Source organism: Halictus rubicundus, chromosome 13 (assembly GCF_050948215.1).
Source record: "Halictus rubicundus isolate RS-2024b chromosome 13, iyHalRubi1_principal, whole genome shotgun sequence".
NCBI classification, from domain to species: domain Eukaryota; kingdom Metazoa; phylum Arthropoda; class Insecta; order Hymenoptera; family Halictidae; genus Halictus; species Halictus rubicundus.
The window spans coordinates 10,006,648-10,024,665 of NC_135161.1; the positions used below are offsets into that span (position 1 = coordinate 10,006,648).

The 18,018-nt window shown below is 42.4% G+C and overlaps 1 protein-coding gene across 3 annotated transcripts in view; it reads left to right on the forward strand.

The window, feature by feature from the left end:
* The window catches only part of LOC143360317 (ATP-binding cassette sub-family G member 4), a 28,250-nt gene extending 16,693 nt beyond the window's left edge, over positions 1–11,557 (forward strand). For all 3 annotated transcript variants that reach the window (XM_076799032.1, XM_076799033.1, XM_076799034.1), the window contains 10 exons: positions 5,170–5,287; positions 6,314–6,503; positions 6,652–6,797; positions 7,976–8,214; positions 8,611–8,907; positions 8,984–9,147; positions 9,277–9,445; positions 9,534–9,634; positions 9,868–10,209; positions 10,781–11,557. In XM_076799032.1, coding sequence (XP_076655147.1) covers positions 5,170–5,287; positions 6,314–6,503; positions 6,652–6,797; positions 7,976–8,214; positions 8,611–8,907; positions 8,984–9,147; positions 9,277–9,445; positions 9,534–9,634; positions 9,868–10,209; positions 10,781–10,939 — 1,925 coding nt within the window. In that variant the 3' untranslated portion in view covers positions 10,940–11,557. The remainder of the gene's footprint in view (positions 1–5,169; positions 5,288–6,313; positions 6,504–6,651; positions 6,798–7,975; positions 8,215–8,610; positions 8,908–8,983; positions 9,148–9,276; positions 9,446–9,533; positions 9,635–9,867; positions 10,210–10,780) is intronic.
* The last annotated feature ends 6,461 nt before the right edge of the window (positions 11,558–18,018 follow it).

Sequence of the window (18,018 nt, forward strand, 5' to 3'; positions counted from 1 at the left end):
TCGCAACGGACCTGCGCTTTCAAATTTTCATTTGGCGCAACCAGAAGGATCATTTCTCGATCACGATGCACCGTTGCATCGTGATCCTCTAAGGGAACGCTTTCTACGCAGTTTGTGGAGCGTAGACGAGCCGCTACGGCGAATGGAATTACTGACCGAGATTTTGTAAGACCGGTTGCGGCCATCATGATTTCCAAAGAACTCGATGGAAAACGCTGTGCTGCGCGCCGCGTACTCGGTCGAGATCACCAAAGTCGAATCAACGACCGTCGGTTCATGTCTGTTTTACGAAGAAAAAACAAAGGTTACAGATAATTCGAGAAGACCGGGCTTTGTTCCCGCTTATCTGAACGGACTCGGACGCGCTGGACACGAGATAAAGCTTCTTCGTTTTGCCGAGACACCGCCGCAGGAAATACCAGAATGGTTTGCTTCTTGATAGAGAATTTTTAGCAAATTTCGTCGTTCGAAGGTGTTTTCTCGGCGAAGGTTCACTGATCCGAGGCGCGTGCGAGGTGGTTGGCACGATTAGAGTTCTTTAGCCTGAAGTCGTACGACGTCGCTTATAAATCATCGTCGACGGCTTTACCGCTCTTTCCGGGGAACAATGCTCTTTCACCTCGGGCTGTGTTTATGGGATAGTAAACAAACCTAGCGCCTCGATTATACGAAAGAAGATATTCCAAACAGAATCCACGAAATACCGTGTCTACTCGATAAATGTCCGAAGTATCTAGCTTAGAATTGTCCCAGAACTAACCCCGCTGCCATGGGGTATACCTTGTGAGCGGCCACGAAGATAATGAAAAGCTAGAAAATTTTTTTATTGGATTAGTAGTGGTATCCTGGTCTCACACCGATACACTCGTATCATATGTTTAGGCTCCTCGGCGACCGCGGCATTTTCTACTTTCGGCAGTGGATCAAAGAGTAGCAGCTACCCGATAATTGTTCATGAACAGACCCGTGTTTTGGACAAGTATCGAGTAGACATTGTATTATTAATTTCCTTGCAACAGAACAATACAATACAATTCGAACTTGTTTTTGTTAATTATCTCTTTTTGTTATGCCGGAGTCCGCTTTTTCTTCCGAAATAAGAAAATCGCTGTCCCCTCTTTGTCCGAAATACGACGAAAGCCGGTCCCGAGCCGTCGCCTTATATCGAAAGAAATAGCAAAATATCAGAAATGACTGACCGTAATTTAAGAATTTAAAAATACTGTCACTTTATTTTTCAACCTATTAAACATATTAAGTAACAAAATAAAAGTCTACTCCACTCCAGTTCGTTGCAATTCAGGTAGAAAATTTTTATTTTGCATAAACATCCGCTTCTTCTTCTAAGAGATGATGAAGAAGGAAGTTCTAATAAGTGTAACCGAAAAAAATGTCTGATTGGTTCATTGTTAGCGGCAATTGTCTGTACAATTTTGTTTAGAAATCCGTCTAGTCACGAGAGTGTCAAAGTGTCGAACTCCTTCATCGACCGACAAAAGAAGCGTCCAACCTAACAATTTCAGACGGGCAATTAGGGTTTGTCAGTTAGTTGACCACCTACATCAGTGCTCTTTGGCCTGCATTGTGCCCTGCATTGACCCAGGGTCAACGTTGTTTCGGGGCTTCTGACGTCAAAGGAAGGAGACAGTTGCACTGTCTGATCCTTTTCTATTAAAGTGTCTTAAATAGGTGTGGCACCGTTCTCGATTCGGCGTCAATGCTCCGGAGGGCAACCTGTGCCCCGAGTACTGCGAACCAGGGGAGCCGACGTCATCGGGACCAGGACATTCCATCAGACCCGATAATTATAATTGCCTCGATTCCATGCGTGAAACGCTACCAGCCCGGGCCTTCGAAATTCAATTCACGCCGATCTCTCGCCGCTGAAATACTCGGCGCGCGAACTCTGTCGCGAATGTGAAAGGAAATGAGGTGCGTGAACTCTGTCTCCGTTAACTGGGACACGAAATAAGTCAGCGACGAGCGTCGTTTCCGGTCGAACGGTCTGTCGTCGCGGTACAATTTCTGCTTTTTTTTTTAGTCTGGCGTCAGTTAAACAGCGATAGAATAGGCTAATCTGCGCTCGGTATTGAAATAGCTGCGAACACCGCGGATCTACAGGGTGACCCAAAAATGTATTTCCTTGAAAAGGGTGATTCCTGAGGAGATTTGAAGCAACTTTTTCCTTTGCGAAAATGTTCTCCGTGGCCTGGTTAAGGAGTTATTAAGGAAAAACGCGGACCAATCAGAGCTCGGTTACCAGGGGGGCGTGGCAGGTGGGCGTGGAGCGCTGAGCGCGTGGTGTTGCCGTTGGCCGAGCTCGAGTCCGTCCGCTGTAGCCGCGCTCTGGTTGGTCCGTGTTTTTCGTTGATAACTCCTTAACGAAGCCTGGGAGAAGATTTTCGCAAAGGGAAAAGTTACTTGAAATGACCTCGGGAATCACCCCTTTCAAGGAAGCACATTTTTAAGGCTATGCAATTTTCAACTTTAAAGTATATTTCTGTCTGTATATTTTTACTTTTCATATTTCGCATATTTTTCTGTATATTTTGCACAAAAGTCTGCATCAAAAAATTATTGTAATTTTTGGGGGACATCAGTATTCCACGTGTGTTCGCATGGAAACAGCTTTGCTAATCACAAACCACGTTTCTTCGCTATCCACGTGCCATCAATTTTTCTTCACTATGTTTTTACTAGGATTCGGAGTATGTCACGATAGCACCTTGGCATCTGCGTCAACAGACTCGTGTTCACGTTTAATTTTTATAATGCAAGGCCAACAGAGACGTATGTTCAGACCCTATTGTCCCCAGTGTAAAGAACGCACAGTATGCAAATATTTATAACTGTTCTCATAGTGATACACTTTGCCTATTTTACTTCTGCCAACACGCTAAAACTTTTACAGTGTAAAGAACCCGAAGCATGGCAGCAGCAAATATTTATGACCTTTCCCGGCGTGCACGTTGCCGGTAAAAACAGGCAATCAGGAAACGGTTTCCGGCAGACCTAATCGTTACAGTCGTAATTTTTCGAAGTTTCTGAAACACTCGAGTTTCCTGGCATCAGACTAGATAACTATGTCGCGTATGTGGTGATAAAAAAACACACACACACACACACACACAATTCTATGTCACGCAATGCTTGACGCTTACCACGTGACGCAACACGAATCATCAATTATTTATATTGGTAGACTCGAACCGAGCCGCCGCATCAGTCGCACGGTAATCTAATAAATGTCACAGACTATGCGAATCGAAAGCAGAATTACAATTCGTAATTTCGCGACGAGAGAAGCTAGGACCCAATTACTGTGGGGGTGCCAACCACTGTGCCTGTCTTAATTATACTTATTTTCGAAGCACAAAGAATATTAAAAAAGAGATATATAACATATTAACTGATTTTAATAGAAAAATATGTAATATCTCTTTTTTAATAACCGGTATGCTTTAAAAATAAGTATAATTAATATGGGTACCGTAATTGGGTCCCTTACTCAACTCATTTTTACCATGAATGCATCAAATGTAAATGTTTCGGGCATTTGAAATTTTTAGCCATTTTTTAAAATATATTTTTAATAGGTCAAGAGACTCAATTACTGTGGGAGTTTCAATCACTGTGTCTGTATTAATTGTAAATGAATATTAAAAAAGAGATATATAACATATTAACTGATTTTAATGAAAAGATGTAATGTCGATTATGCTTTAAAAGTAAGAATAATTAATATAGGCACTGTGATTGGCGCCCCAACAGTAATTGGGCCCCTTACCCGACGTAGTCCGGCGACATCCGCTCCTGGGGACAAAGTGTGACTCGCAATGTAGGTAGAGGAGTATAGCGCGTGTTGTGTTCCTTCTGCGATTCAAATTTTCCTTTGTTCTTGTTCGTTCGCGAAAAACTGAGCTTCGATAACCCCGCGATCTCCCGGCTGCGTTTTTCCATCGATCCCCTGCCACGCTTTTTCGTCGTGTTTGTTTGTCGTGCGACGGAATAATCCTCCGATCGACGTACATAATTACTATAGTCGGAGAAGGTCAGAAACCGCTCGATCACGTCCCCATAGATCCGCGAATGCGCGCGAGTCGATCGCGAAAATTCGCTGTTCAGATCGGCGAATATATCGAGTAATCTCCGATTAATTTCGGAAATTTTCTTGCGCTTTTTAGATAGCTTATATTTTGTATCTTTTGTTTTTAAATTTTTGCTGAGAATTGCTTTCTGAACAATACAGGAATTGTAGTCAACAATCCGGATGCAAAATAAAAATTTTCTGCCTGAATTGCAACAAATTGGAGTGAAACTATATTAATTATACTTATTTTTAAATTAGTGTAGCAATATTTTAAATATTGTAGCATTATTATACCTCATTTTTGTCATAAAATCCGTTGTCCACCAATGCTTGTGACGCAACCCTTGTAATTTCTACATAAATAGAATTTGTCCTAGTACTAATGACTCTGTGAATTAATTGATGTTTCACGTCGTTATTGTACAACGCTTGTGGATCATACTAATTGTGCAGCAGTGAATGTGTCCCATCACACAGATTTATCACTTTTATTCAAGCGTAATTATAGAATAATCTTTAATTGCTCCTTCGTCCCAGGGTCATACGTCTAGAATCATAAATCATAATTATCGATAGAAGGTCAGTTACAATCGAAGACTTTATTGTCTCGCTACCCACCAATGACAATTGTTAAGCAACATTCCGAGTGTTCAGCCTGTTCATTGGTCTAACAGTAGCGATAGTCGAAGACTGTTTAAAATAAATTACAATAGCCAATCGATCGAAGGCGTTAACCCTTCAAACAGACAAAGGAAACAGCACTGTAATAAGCCTAATAATTTGTATTAATCTTAGGTCAGTTTTGACCCAGACCAAACTTTCTATCTACATAATTTCACCCCTTACGAGGATTTTTTAAAGATTTTTTAAACAAATTCTAATTTCGCAGCCATTAGCTCGGTATGATCCTCGAATTACTATAGTTCTCGAGTATTATACCGATTGCCCAGGTCTCACCACGCGGAGGTTGGCTGCTCGAGACCCACGTTTAGGGGTGGCATTCTGATTTTCTAATTTCATAAAATCAATTTGAAAAATTTTTTCGGTAAATAAAATGATACAATGATTTTATTTTTCAGATGCAAAGACAATCCTGAAGTCCGTCAGCGGCCGCCTGCGATCAGGCGAGCTGACGGCCATCATGGGGCCATCCGGCGCGGGAAAGTCCACGCTTTTGAACATCCTGACCGGATACAAGTGAGTCACTGCGGTTACGCTAATTTAACAACTTTGGACATGTGATTCTGCCTCGCTAATCGCCCGAGCATCGACCACGTTTGCAAAATATTTCCAATCTCCGGTCACCTTGCCCCATCGATTCTCAAAACGACCGTGCGCTCCGCGATTTCACTTTCTTCCCGGTGATTTCGCTTTCTTCGTGAATCGTCGTTACGTAATCCTTTCGAAACTGCTTTTTGACTACACGTGGTTGCCTAGACTTTCTAAACGAACTCGACCGTCGCCGCGCGACGGAGGAAGTAGAAAGACTGCAACAATTATTCGTTTTTCTTGCGACATCGCTCGGAACGAAAAAGAAATCGGCCTGAGAATGAAATTTTCCATGCACGAGGAGCATAATAGACGGCATTGTGTGCCGGCTCCGGTCGCCATTTTGCGCGACGGTGTTGCTTTCGTTTCGGTTTTTGACGTCACCAGTGCGTCGAATGACTATACGATAATCTGCCAGGCAAAATGGTAAAATGCTCGAAAATTATCGTTTAATGTTGCCTTTAGATGAAACTGTTTCATTGCGTCCAACATCCTCAGACATTAAACGTACCTACAAAATGATTAAAATGATTAAAACACATTTTAAAATTCTAAGCATGTCGAATCTAAATTATCCATATTCTGCAAACGTTTAAAATTGATAATACTCACGGTTTTTAAAAGAGCAATCTTTAAGGTGTGATCCTGGTCTAAAATCGTTAAAAAATATTTGTAAACGTTTCTGCAAGTCCATCAATTAATTTTCTTATAGAATTGGAAATTGCTTGAATTATTCGTTCGATCTGTGAAAAACTGTGACGAAATATAAATGCATAATATAATATAAATATAATAATAATTTTCTGAGCGTCTTACAATTCTGTCGCCCAAAGCGCGCACGCAAAAATTCGGCCATCATCAAGCTATCGCAAAGACAGTGATCAGAACCAAGTAATAACATAACTATGAAATAATTAATTTGGGTGGATTCAAGGGTAACAATGATTGATTCAGGTGGTCAGGCGTGGAAGGCAGCATCACGATGAACGGCCACGAGAGGAACCTTAGTGCCTTCAGAAAGCTCTCGTGCTACATCATGCAGGACAATCAGCTCCACGCGAACCTAACGGTGGCCGAGGCGATGAAGGTCGCCTCGAACCTTAAACTCGGCACGCACATTAGCAAACCGGAGAAAGAGGAAGTGGTACGTTCGCATTAAGTTTCTTGTCTGGTTTTCTGTGGACAACAGGCTCACGGCCGTTCTTCTAGAAAAACTTCTGTTCAGCCATGAAGGGGAAACTGTGTGTGCGTGGACTCGCTAACGGAATGTTCCATTGCTTCGTTTCTTTTAGATCCAGGAGATCCTTGAGACTCTAGGTCTCTCGGAGCATGCTCATACGATGACCTCGAACCTCAGCGGTGGACAGAAGAAGAGGCTCTCCATTGCTCTCGAATTGGTCAACAACCCACCCATCATGTTCTTCGACGAACCCACCAGGTCAGAAGACTGTAAACAATTTATCAGATGGATTTCTGTGAAAAATCTCTCGCCACTTTTGTACTGAAATCTGTCTTTTGTACTGAAAGACAGATTGTACTAAGCAGACTAAACTGTTGTACTAAAATCTGATCTTTTGTCCATCATCTGCCCCAGAGGGCAGGGGCCCTCGAGTATTCTGACGCGTCCCTGCGCTCAAACTTTGATTCCGTTGTGCAACCACGCGTGATCCCCACTCGCGGAAAAATCGACCGATCGGCGATCGCAAGTCGTAATTTTAGCTCGACGCACCTGAAGAAAGCGATTCAACAGGTGGGTCTGCTACGGCTCATGCACGCTGCCGTGCACCGTGGCGCAACGGAACGAAACCGAGCGAGAACAAGCCTCGCGAAGACTCTGCAAACTTTGCAAAAAGAATTTAAAATTCCCAGAACTGCGCATTGAATATTATTTAACGCTCCCAGTTCACCCTGCCGCGTTTCTTCTCCTTCGATTCTCCACGGAGCCGAGCGCAAAACAAGTGTTGCAACCGCTTTGCAAATTTTGCAAATCGATTTAAAATGCCTAAAAGCCTGCACCGAATACGATTCAACGTTCTCGGCGCGCCGCGGGCATTTCTTTTCCCGGCGATATTTGCATTTACTTTCACTGGCGCCGGAGAAACCCGTCAGGCTTTTATATAACTCGGACACGGTCAGTGTCAGTAAATAATCGTTCTTCAAGTTCTTCCACTCTCTCGGAAAGTTCACCGTGACTCGTCGGATTCTGCGATTTGAAGCGATCCAGTCCCATGCGATTCTTGTAAACAGATGATTGATGAGGGGTGGGGGGCACGTAGGAGAAAGTGCAGCTCCAACGTGCAGATTCTCGAAGTATGCTTCTTCCGAAGATTCTGCGATACAAGGTCGCTGCTTGTCCTCGTAGGCCCGAATTTCGATGAGTTTTCTGGCTGACCTCCCCGAACCAAATAAGGCTGACGCTTTTCAAGACACGCATAACCGGTTCTTCAAGCTATCGTTGTACCACTATGTCGCGATAACGTTGAGGGAAACAGTGCGAGCAAAACCAGCGATCGAGGCCTGTGTTTACACACTAGTTTATTATTTCTTTTTCCTGCCCTGAAGAAAGCGTTGTAGAGAGCAAGAAGAATTCGATATTAATGTTTAATTCATTTTCAGCGGTCTGGACTCGTCATCCTGTTTCCAATGCATCTCTCTGCTGAAGACTCTGGCTCGAGGAGGAAGGACAATAATCTGCACTATTCATCAGCCCAGTGCCAGGCTCTTCGAAATGTTCGATGCTCTGTACACGCTGGCAGAGGGACAGTGCGTCTACCAAGGGTCTACGTCACAGCTGGTGCCCTTCCTTCGAAATATAAACCTGAACTGCCCGAGCTACCACAACCCAGCATCCTTCAGTGAGTCGAAAACCGATACCCTATTCGTTTCAGGTTCCCAAAATGGAAATATGGTCGGAAGAAGTTTTCGGTCTTTGAGTTAACACAGTTCAAGGTGCAAGGGGTTAATATCAAATTGGAGACTTTGAGACCTGAAGAAATGTCTCCAACAAAGTCCTATACAAAAGCACAGGTCTTCTCATAAATTGATAAATGCTTCTCTATGAAATACAAATAAGCGTTAAATAATTTCGATAGAAATGCAGTCACTGAAACTGCAGTCACTTCTAACTTCCTTCATTTTATACGGATCATAAACTAATTCAAAGACCAAACGACCTTCTTGAAAGAAACGGTACGCCCGCCGCTATACGGCATGCAAGACGATACTGATCTCTCCGGTAACTCTATCCACAGTTATCGAAGTATCCTGCGGAGAGTACGGGGACAACATAAAGAGCCTGGTGAACGCAATCCAAAACGGCAAGTTCGACATAAGAGAAGGTCACCCGTTTCCTGAAAGCAAACCCGAGCCGTTGAACAACGAGCCCACCGAGGCGTTCCAAAAAGATAATGCTGCTGCAGAGAATGCGGAGTCGAAAGACAAGAACGACGTGAAGAACTTGGAGGAGAAGTTTCAGGAGAACAATTCTAAAATGACGAACAGCAGGAACCTCATTCCTACGTTTGCGAACAACGATATCGCGAAGCAAGGTACCTGGAACGAAACAAAGAAATTAGTATTTGTATATTATTATGAGCTGGATACATTGATTGCAACTTTCCGCAGTTGAGGTCGTGATTCCCGTGGACGTGGACAAGAAAGACAACGCGGAAGCAGCTTTGCTTGACGACTCCATCACTGGAACAACTCCGGAAAGATATCCTACGTCAGAGTACCAGCAGTTCTGGATCGTCTTGAAGAGGACTTTGCTCTTCAGTCGCAGGGATTGGGTGAGTTTCATAATTTAGCGGTATTCAGACTTTCGAGATAGTAAATTAAATTTTAAGGATTAGTACTTACCTGTAAGAAGGTCTTCTGCCTTCTTTCGATGATGGATTGACGTAAACCTCTCTTTTCAGACGCTCATGTACCTTCGACTGTTCGCTCACATACTGGTAGGACTCCTGATCGGTGCGTTGTACTATGACATCGGTAATGATGGCGCTAAAGTACTTAGCAACCTTGGGTTCCTCTTCTTCAACATGTTGTTCCTCATGTACACGTCCATGACCATCACGATTCTGTCTTGTAAGTTCTTCTTTAGGATTATTCTTCACGTTCACCTTTTTTTGTGCTTTTGATCTGATTGTGAGTTTAATTATTCTGTCTCTTATAGTCCCACTGGAGCTGCCGGTGCTGCTGAAGGAGAACTTCAATAGATGGTACTCGCTGAAGTCTTATTACCTGGCGATCACTGTGTCTGACATACCGTTTCAGGTGAGAACAGAATTTAAAAAAGAACAAACTTTGAATCCAGAATAACATTTAAAGCTGGCACAAACTTTGCATCCAGCACAAAATTTAAAGCTGGAACAAACTTTGAAGCTAGCACAAAATTTGAAGCTGGCACAAACTTTGAATCTAGAGCAAAATTTGAGGCTGGAACAAAGTCTGAGAAAATCCGGGAAACGAGATCAGCAAAATGTTAACGGTGTGGTATTATTTTGCAGGCAATATTTTGCGTGTTATACGTCACGATCGTGTACTTCATGACAAGTCAGCCAGCAGACGTGATGCGATTCAGTATGTTCTTGGGAACGTGTTTGTTAATTTCATTCGTCGCACAGTCGGTTGGACTGGTCGTTGGAGCGGCTATGAATGTGCAAAATGGTGTGTTCCTGGCGCCAGTGATGTCTGTGCCGTTCCTACTGTTCTCTGGTTTCTTCGTCAGCTTTGACGCCATTCCCGTGTACCTCAGGTGGATCACCTACCTGAGTTATATCAGGTACGGGTTCGAGGGTACTGCGCTGGCTACGTACTCCTTCGGTCGGGAAAAGCTGAAATGTTTCCAGGTGTGTATTTAATTTATTGTTTAATATGTTGATTGCCATGGTAGTGGTATTCAATGTTTCTTCTGAGGAAATTCATTAACTTTTAGAGGTGCATATGGAAGTTTAAAAATCGCACTTTATAATCCAACTTATAGAAAAATGATGCGACATTAAAGGGTCACTTCGAATCGATTTTAAAATGTCTTCCAAGTGGAATTTGGGAACTTTCTTGGGCTCGAATCGAAGCTAGAAGATTGCACTTCATGATAGGTCCATGTAGGATTGTGAGAAAATTCGAATTCGTTTTTGAAAATTGATAAACCCCACCAACAGGTGGGGGAAAATGATGGGACACTTCAAGTCGACTTTAAAATGTCTTCCAAGTGGAATTTGGGAACTTTCTTGGGCTCGAATCGAAGCTAGAAGATTGCTCTTTATGATAGGTCTATTTAGGATTGTGGGAAAATTCGAATTCGTTTTGGAAAATCGACGAACGCTCTGGCAGGAGGCTTAACAGCTCCGGGGTTTCGTTCTCATAAATTACCGATCGGCACGCCGCTAATTTGAACTAACGTAAACGCGTGATTCGCAGGTTTACTGCCACTTTAAAAACCCGGAAACGACCCTGGAGGAGCTGGACATGCTGGACGCGGACTTCACGCTGGACATTCTCGCGTTGCTGTTGATATTCCTGGTTCTCCGAATCGCTGCCTATCTGTTCCTCCGTTGGAAACTGAAGACTGCGCGGTAGGACTTCCCCGATGATCTGCAACAAAACGTGTACGAATCGATGTAAACTGTAAAAAGGAAAAAACAATCGAAGCGACAATCTCCGAATGCGCGACGCGTAGACGACGTTACCAGACGTGCGTTAACAATCGTTCGGTCGCCGAGAATGAATTCGTCCTTTGTCTGCCGAGGCAACGGGCCGATTAATCCATGAGATCTAGCCCATCGTAATTTATTCGATTCGATTAGTTGTATATCGACGACGCAGCAACTATGGCGCGAACAAGGCGTTCGTTCAGGGTACCATTTCGTCCTTAATTATGCGTTTAACTACACAAGGTAGCATGGCGCACGGTGCGCAGTGCATACCGGATGCACGAGAGGATGCGACAGGGGGGGAGGGGGCGGAGGGAGGTGCACACACGTTTTCGGGGTGCCCGTACCCAGGAATAAGAGGCCTTAATTGATAAACGTTTCGCGAGCGATCACAAATTTCTGTTCTAACCACCACCTATGGCTGTGAGTTTGACGACGCAGGAGAGTTACGATTACACATCGACAAACCGGATCATCTTGCCAACATGAATCGCGCGAACGGGGTTGCTGGGTGTAGCGTCACGTTCGTCGTAACTCTTCTCAATTAACGTGTCTCTTATACGGTAGTATGTATATTCTGTAATACTAATCAACCACTATTTTGTAAACGAGCCTACTTTTGTACAAACGAGACGAAGAAAAAAAAAGAGAAGAAGAAGCAGAGGAGAATCAAGGAGGAAAGAAAAGACGTACGCGAAAGTAGCGAGCTAGCTTTCTGGAGGCCCACACACATAGATAGAGACGGTACATCGAGCGTCGCCAAGCGACCGGAGGATACCGTATCTTCTTCTTTTTCGTTATCCTGTTCGTTTTTCTTTTATACGTAATTGTACTATAGAACGCCGACGCGACAAATGTACTTTAATACTTGGAAATACGTTTCTATATATTTACATGAATGGGACATGAGTTATATGCGCGTTTATATATATTATATATATATATGTTGTATAATGTATATGTAAGGAGTAGCGTGGTCGATACCGATCCGAGGAACCATAACTTTTACAAAATAAAAGGCCGCCTGCGGCACACAAGCAGGCGTCCTCTGTGCCCGACTGGCGTGCTCTTCGTTGTATTTTATAGGATACGTTTATTACGAATAAAAAAAAAACATACTTTTCATAATCGCCGTCATCTTTCAACGACCTTTCCGGATCGAATTAGAACGGTATTTGCGCAACTTCTGATATCTATGTGCGTAATCGATCAGCCGTACTTTGCACGTGGGATCTATGCTCTCGTTGAAACTGGACGATGTTTTTTCCGCAGAATGAAAATAACTGCCCGAGCGAGCTGTAATCAACTCTGCCGGATGCGCATGAATAGAAGCACGCGTTTAGGCAACCGTTTCTCAAGGAAGCACCGCGAACCGCTGCCAACAAGCCTCTGCAACGCTGAAGAGCGCGCGCGCGCAAAGTTCAACGCCCTCCGCGGCGACGGTGGCACCTACATAACTACAGTGTTTTTCTCTGGTTAGCTTTCTTTCAGACTAAACAAATGCCTCGACGGTAAGATTGACGATTATCGCGCGTTCCGTGGTTTACGATCGACGCGGAAAAATTGCCGGAGTTGTTCCCCAGAAGGAAAGCGAGGCTGGGTCCGTACTGACCCTTCTGCTCGAGGGATCTACCGCTCGGCAGCTTTCGATGAGCAGACGGCGGATCTTTATGCTGAAGAAAAATTTTCTAACTGAATTGCAAGAAACTGGAGCGAAATTGAAATTTATTTTCCTATGCTTAATATTATCTAATATTTTAATTGTGCTTGATAGGTCGGAGTTAATAGAATTTTTTAATTTTTCTGATATTTTTCTTATTCAATTTGGGTCGTAAAAATTTTTGTCTTGAGTGAACAGTGCAATGTTTGAGAAAATATATAAAATTGTAAACATCAGAAGAAGTGAATGATTTATTACGTTAAGTGTAGTGCAATTATTGAAAGAGCAAATGGATATTAATTTAACCCGAGTGTTTATCGCAATTGACTTGGATAATTTTTATTTTGCATGTCATCTATGAATTAAGAATGATCTCATTGTGAGGTCTTGCACTTGAAATGTCAATTCCATTTCCTATTTGAAGCATGTTTCTCAATCATAGTGACTCGTAAAAAGTGTTTGTACATGAGGACAATGTTAATTGAGACTAGCACTCATCGTCTTTTTATATCACGTGCAATTACACGTGATGAATGCATACCACTTGATCGTTGAATGCTGACAAATACTGCTTTTAATTGATCCAAGTAAAACTGTTAAAAGTTTAATGGAATTACTATCCTCCACTAGGTTGAAGTATATATACAGCGACAACAAAATTCAGGATTTTCAATGAATTGTTAAAAAACGATCTCGATTTATTAACGAGTAAGTAATTTTCAGTAATATACTCTAGTAACCTCTTTCGAGATTAAAATAAATAAAAGCAAATGATTAAGCTTCTTTTAAACACAGTCATTATGAAGCCTATTAGTAGGCTTCCGGTAGCTAAAGTGTAAAGCGTTCTTCTGTTTCCAATGGATGTGGCGACGCTCCAGTGAGTCATCGAAAGAATTGACAAACTTAAATCCAACAAACGATAAGAAAGATTGCATTAGAAGAAAATATTTTGCTACAATTTAACCCTTGACACTCGACCTTCCTCCGAGGTAGCAAAGATTACTAACAGTTATGGTACTTCCAAGACCTAAGTTCCTTATTTCAACACTAGGTTTACGGAGCACTAAGAGTACTTTACATTATTCTATAAAAACAACAAGAATCTGCTCATCCAAATTTCTGCCATTCTTTTTGCAATGCACACCGGAAGAAATGAATTTTTTGAACAATTTCTCATGGATGCATGTTGATAATCTCGATAATTGTGAACCAAAAGATTTTAGAACACGCCAGCTTAACATTTAAATTTATGCTAATAATTATGTGTAACTATTAATAACATAACTACTGGATTTAGATGAAAAATTTCTATCTCACCGCGTTTCTGTGTACCATTTCGATAATTAATTGGATCAAAGCACTTTTGAAGTGCATTTTGAAGGTCCACTTAAGAAAAACTCACAAAACTCTTTCTCCCTCGGATCCATCCTTCAGCGACCCTCCGCCAAGTACACTAAGTCGCCAGAATCATCCCCAAAACGCCGCGAAAGGAAATCGGAGAGTGGGGAAATCGATGGGTCGCAGTAGCTGAATGGGTCTCAGCTGTGCGAGACGCGGTTTGGCCTGTTTCGTGCGGGGTCATTACGCTTCTCGAGCTATTTATACACGGTGTTCTAACGCGACCCTGACTTTTCGCTGTGTCCCGAGAAACAATGCTCGCCCCTTACTCATTACGGCCGCCATCGAAAAAAAAACAGCCGGTCGATTACGTCGGTCCGGGACAATGGTTATCCAGTGGAAAATCTCCGCGATTGAAATAACAGTTCCGCGCGGTGAGCTAGCGCCGGCACAATGGAGAACACGTTTCACCTTCCTGGTCGACAGAGGAGAGAGAAAAAAAGAATCATCCCCGCGTGCGTAACTCCGGAGATCATAAGAGGAGCGAATGCGGAATTGCGGAGAGCCGATGCACGTCGCGGAGTGCGCGCCCGTTGCGAAAAGGGCGGCGTGTCGCAGCGCAGTCAGTCTGCGACGGTTGCTCGCCGGTTGCGAATGCGGCCGGGACTATCGCGTCGCGAATCACTGCCAAAAACGCCGTCGAACGTCGTCGAACTGCTCGAGTTTCACAGTGCTCCGATCAACATAATCTCTACCTCCGACTAGCCCCAGTAAAAAGTTAACAACCTGATTGAACGGTGGTCGTCGGTAGACTGCGGATCAATTAAAAATTATTCCCGTCGATTGCGAAACGCGTAAAGGCATTCTTCCTTTTGCCAATTTAATGAGCCGAGTCCAGTACACGTTCTGAAATTATTTTAGTCTGTACTGCTTCAAATCGCGTCTGCTTATTTTGATCGCAAATGCAAAAGATCAGTCATCGGCGATAACTAGATTGTAGTGTGAGGTGAGAGCTTCTTATCAACTATCGTTATCAATTGACTGCGGATTTTGCGCGTTTCCAACAAAATTAAGTGCAATTTATAGAATTTCGAATTTAATTGTTTCCCATGAAGATCCGCGGTTATTAATAACTGGAGTAATTGTAGTAGGCTGAAGTTAATGTAACAGCAGTTCTTAATTGTTCTAGGATCTTGACTATTTTGCTATACATGCGCAACATTCGCAGAGTATTGATAACGCTTGAATGAAATTGTGCGAAACGCATAGCCTACGTCAGAGCTGCTCGACATGCCTGTTAGCGGGCAAGGGCGCCCGCCGATGCCCGTGGACACATATCAATGTCATCACAATCAGTGTCGCCAGATGAGGGGAGGGAGCAGGAATCGAGGGGAAAAAGTTACCCCCTCCCTGCCAGCACCGGAGTATGCGCCACAGAGGCGGTAGAAGGGGAAATTAGAGTGGGGGAACAAGTCTTGATCTGGCAACACTGAACACATCTATGGGCAAAGCTATTGGCAAGTGGTTCAGCGGAGTGGGGATAGGCTGTAGCACAGCCGTAGCTGTGACAACGCGTGTGACAAATACATGCAGCCTTGCCCGTAGGGGTGTGGCCTCGTGCCCGCGGGGGCGTGGCTTCGTTCCCGCTGTTCTCTGTGTGCCCAGGGCAAGAAAAACGCTGCCCTTACGGGCAAACGCTGAGCAGCTCTGGCCTACGCGTTACATGCACGTTGTTGTCCAATTGAGTAATGAAGTTGCGTAATGAGATATTGAAATATTGAAATTGAATAATGGAAATTTTGGAAAAATTGCGTTCAGTCGGGATTACGAGAGAAATATTAAAAGTTACTTTCTGCAACTTTTGGGTCAGTAACGAAAATTGAAAAAATGTGTTCTGTAGATTCACAGAAGTGCAATACTGAGAATTTATAATTATCTGCAGAATTAAGAAGCAATTATCTGCAGCAATGAGAATCGTGAAGAACTGTGATTTTGTGTACTCGTGACTCGTCTCGTTGGATCGAGTATAGTCATGGCATCGCGCGAGCGTTTTAAAATAGAGCGTAGAACTTGGTTGCAAGCGCAACTTGGAGATACCGGTTCGCTTTTGCTTGCGATACTTCAGGGCAACGGTCTCAGGTTAATTGCCGATGCTAACTCTGTGTCAACGAATAGCTTTCATCCTCGGTTGATTAGGGCACCCCGCGCGCCGTAACTTCGATACACTAAGCCGCAACGTGACTCGGTTTTTTCAACACAAGTCCTCTCACCACTCTTTTTCTTTTTCATGATGGTTCTCCACGTGGTTTCGATCAATCATTCTATGCCGCAATAGCTCTCCGAGAGGATTTACCGAGGAATTTGTTGTTCCCGCGTCGAGAAACTCGAGGATAGGTATATACTGCTTCGGAGTTGACCTATTTGGTCACGCTGTGGGGTATGGGACCCGTTTCGAAAAAATTAATGAAGGCAGAGACTTGAATAGATGACTTGCCTAGCGGTCCTTCTTTCTTCGATATTTTTTCTGACGATTTTTGACCCACCTTCAGTCCATTAACCCATCTGCATTCTTATCTCTCTGATTGTTAACTGTAAATTAAAAAAAGTTACTGTACTATAATTTAAAATAATTCTTAGATTGCAAATGACAATTTTATTTTATGGTTGTTGAAATTGTAGAGATTCTTCCTTTGGAAGGTTCTGAAAAAATTCGTTGTTATAAAAATCGTAAAGTTGGTATAAGGCTGCACTTACGTAGGCACTACTTACAATTAGTCACCTCTACACTTCTCTACACTTCTTCTAGTATTAATTTATGCTATTTTTTGGGTCACCATCGTCATACCGAATAACACAACTCGAATATTTAATTCATTTTTTGTGATAAGTACAAATATAAAAGTGGTATGTCATGATTCTAAATTACATCTAATATGTCATTTATTGTTTGGAATAAGCAAAAAAGTGGAAAAGCAGAAGTTCGTTTAAAATGTTATGAAAATTATCAAAGTCATTTTTATCTAGATTTGATAAACGGATAATTTTACGGATAATTTTTTTAAATACACATTTTTGTCATTATAGTGTAATAACTGAAGTTCCAGATTTGTCCAATGAACTATAGTAATATACTTATGACTTGAAGTACCATTTAACAAAGCATCCATGACCTCGATATCTCGAGGAATATGGCATTTGTTGCTCACCATAACTATTGCCTTTTCCGCTTAGGTGTTATCCTTAAACGATTTATTGCACCGCCGTACACAAGTGCGCGGTATTCAAGGTAATGAAAGTATGATTTTCATTTTGTACATGTGCCCGATATCACAGGTAATTTTATCATTGCCTTTTGTAACGAGAAACAATATGTGTAAAAAGATATGCATAAATCATTGAAACATGAACTTTTTAGCTTTTTGATATTTTTCTAGTTGAACGTAACAAACAATTATGCAGCATTAATTTTCACGTGAAATAAATGAGTTAAAGTATAAAAATTAATAGTTGCAACTAATGCAACTAATGCAACTAATTTCTATGCAGATCTATGAGAAAACTGTGATGCATAAGGTGTTAAATGGGACACATGAAAAACTAATTTAACTTTCATACTCTATGCAAATTCGAGAACGCGAAAAGCGTCTCTTTGCAAAGTGACATCGCACGAAAGTGCGCAAAAAGGAGCCATTGTGCTGCGTAAAGCTACTAAGTGGCAAAGTCGTTTAAATGTCCGTTCAACCGATGTTGCATTCCCATTTTAATGACATAAATTATCCACGTAATCCATTTAGAACGTGAAAAAAGATCCTTGCAAAATATCCTAAAGCACTTTCTGGGTTAAAGTTTAAGACTATAAAATCTAATCGCTCGAAAGAAATTGAGTGCAATTATCTGCGATTATTTTGCGATTCAGCAACAAAAGTCAAGTCTTAATCACGACATTTCCACTTTTATGACCACAAGATTCAATGAACAAAAAAAAAAAAAATAGCACGACGAGCGAA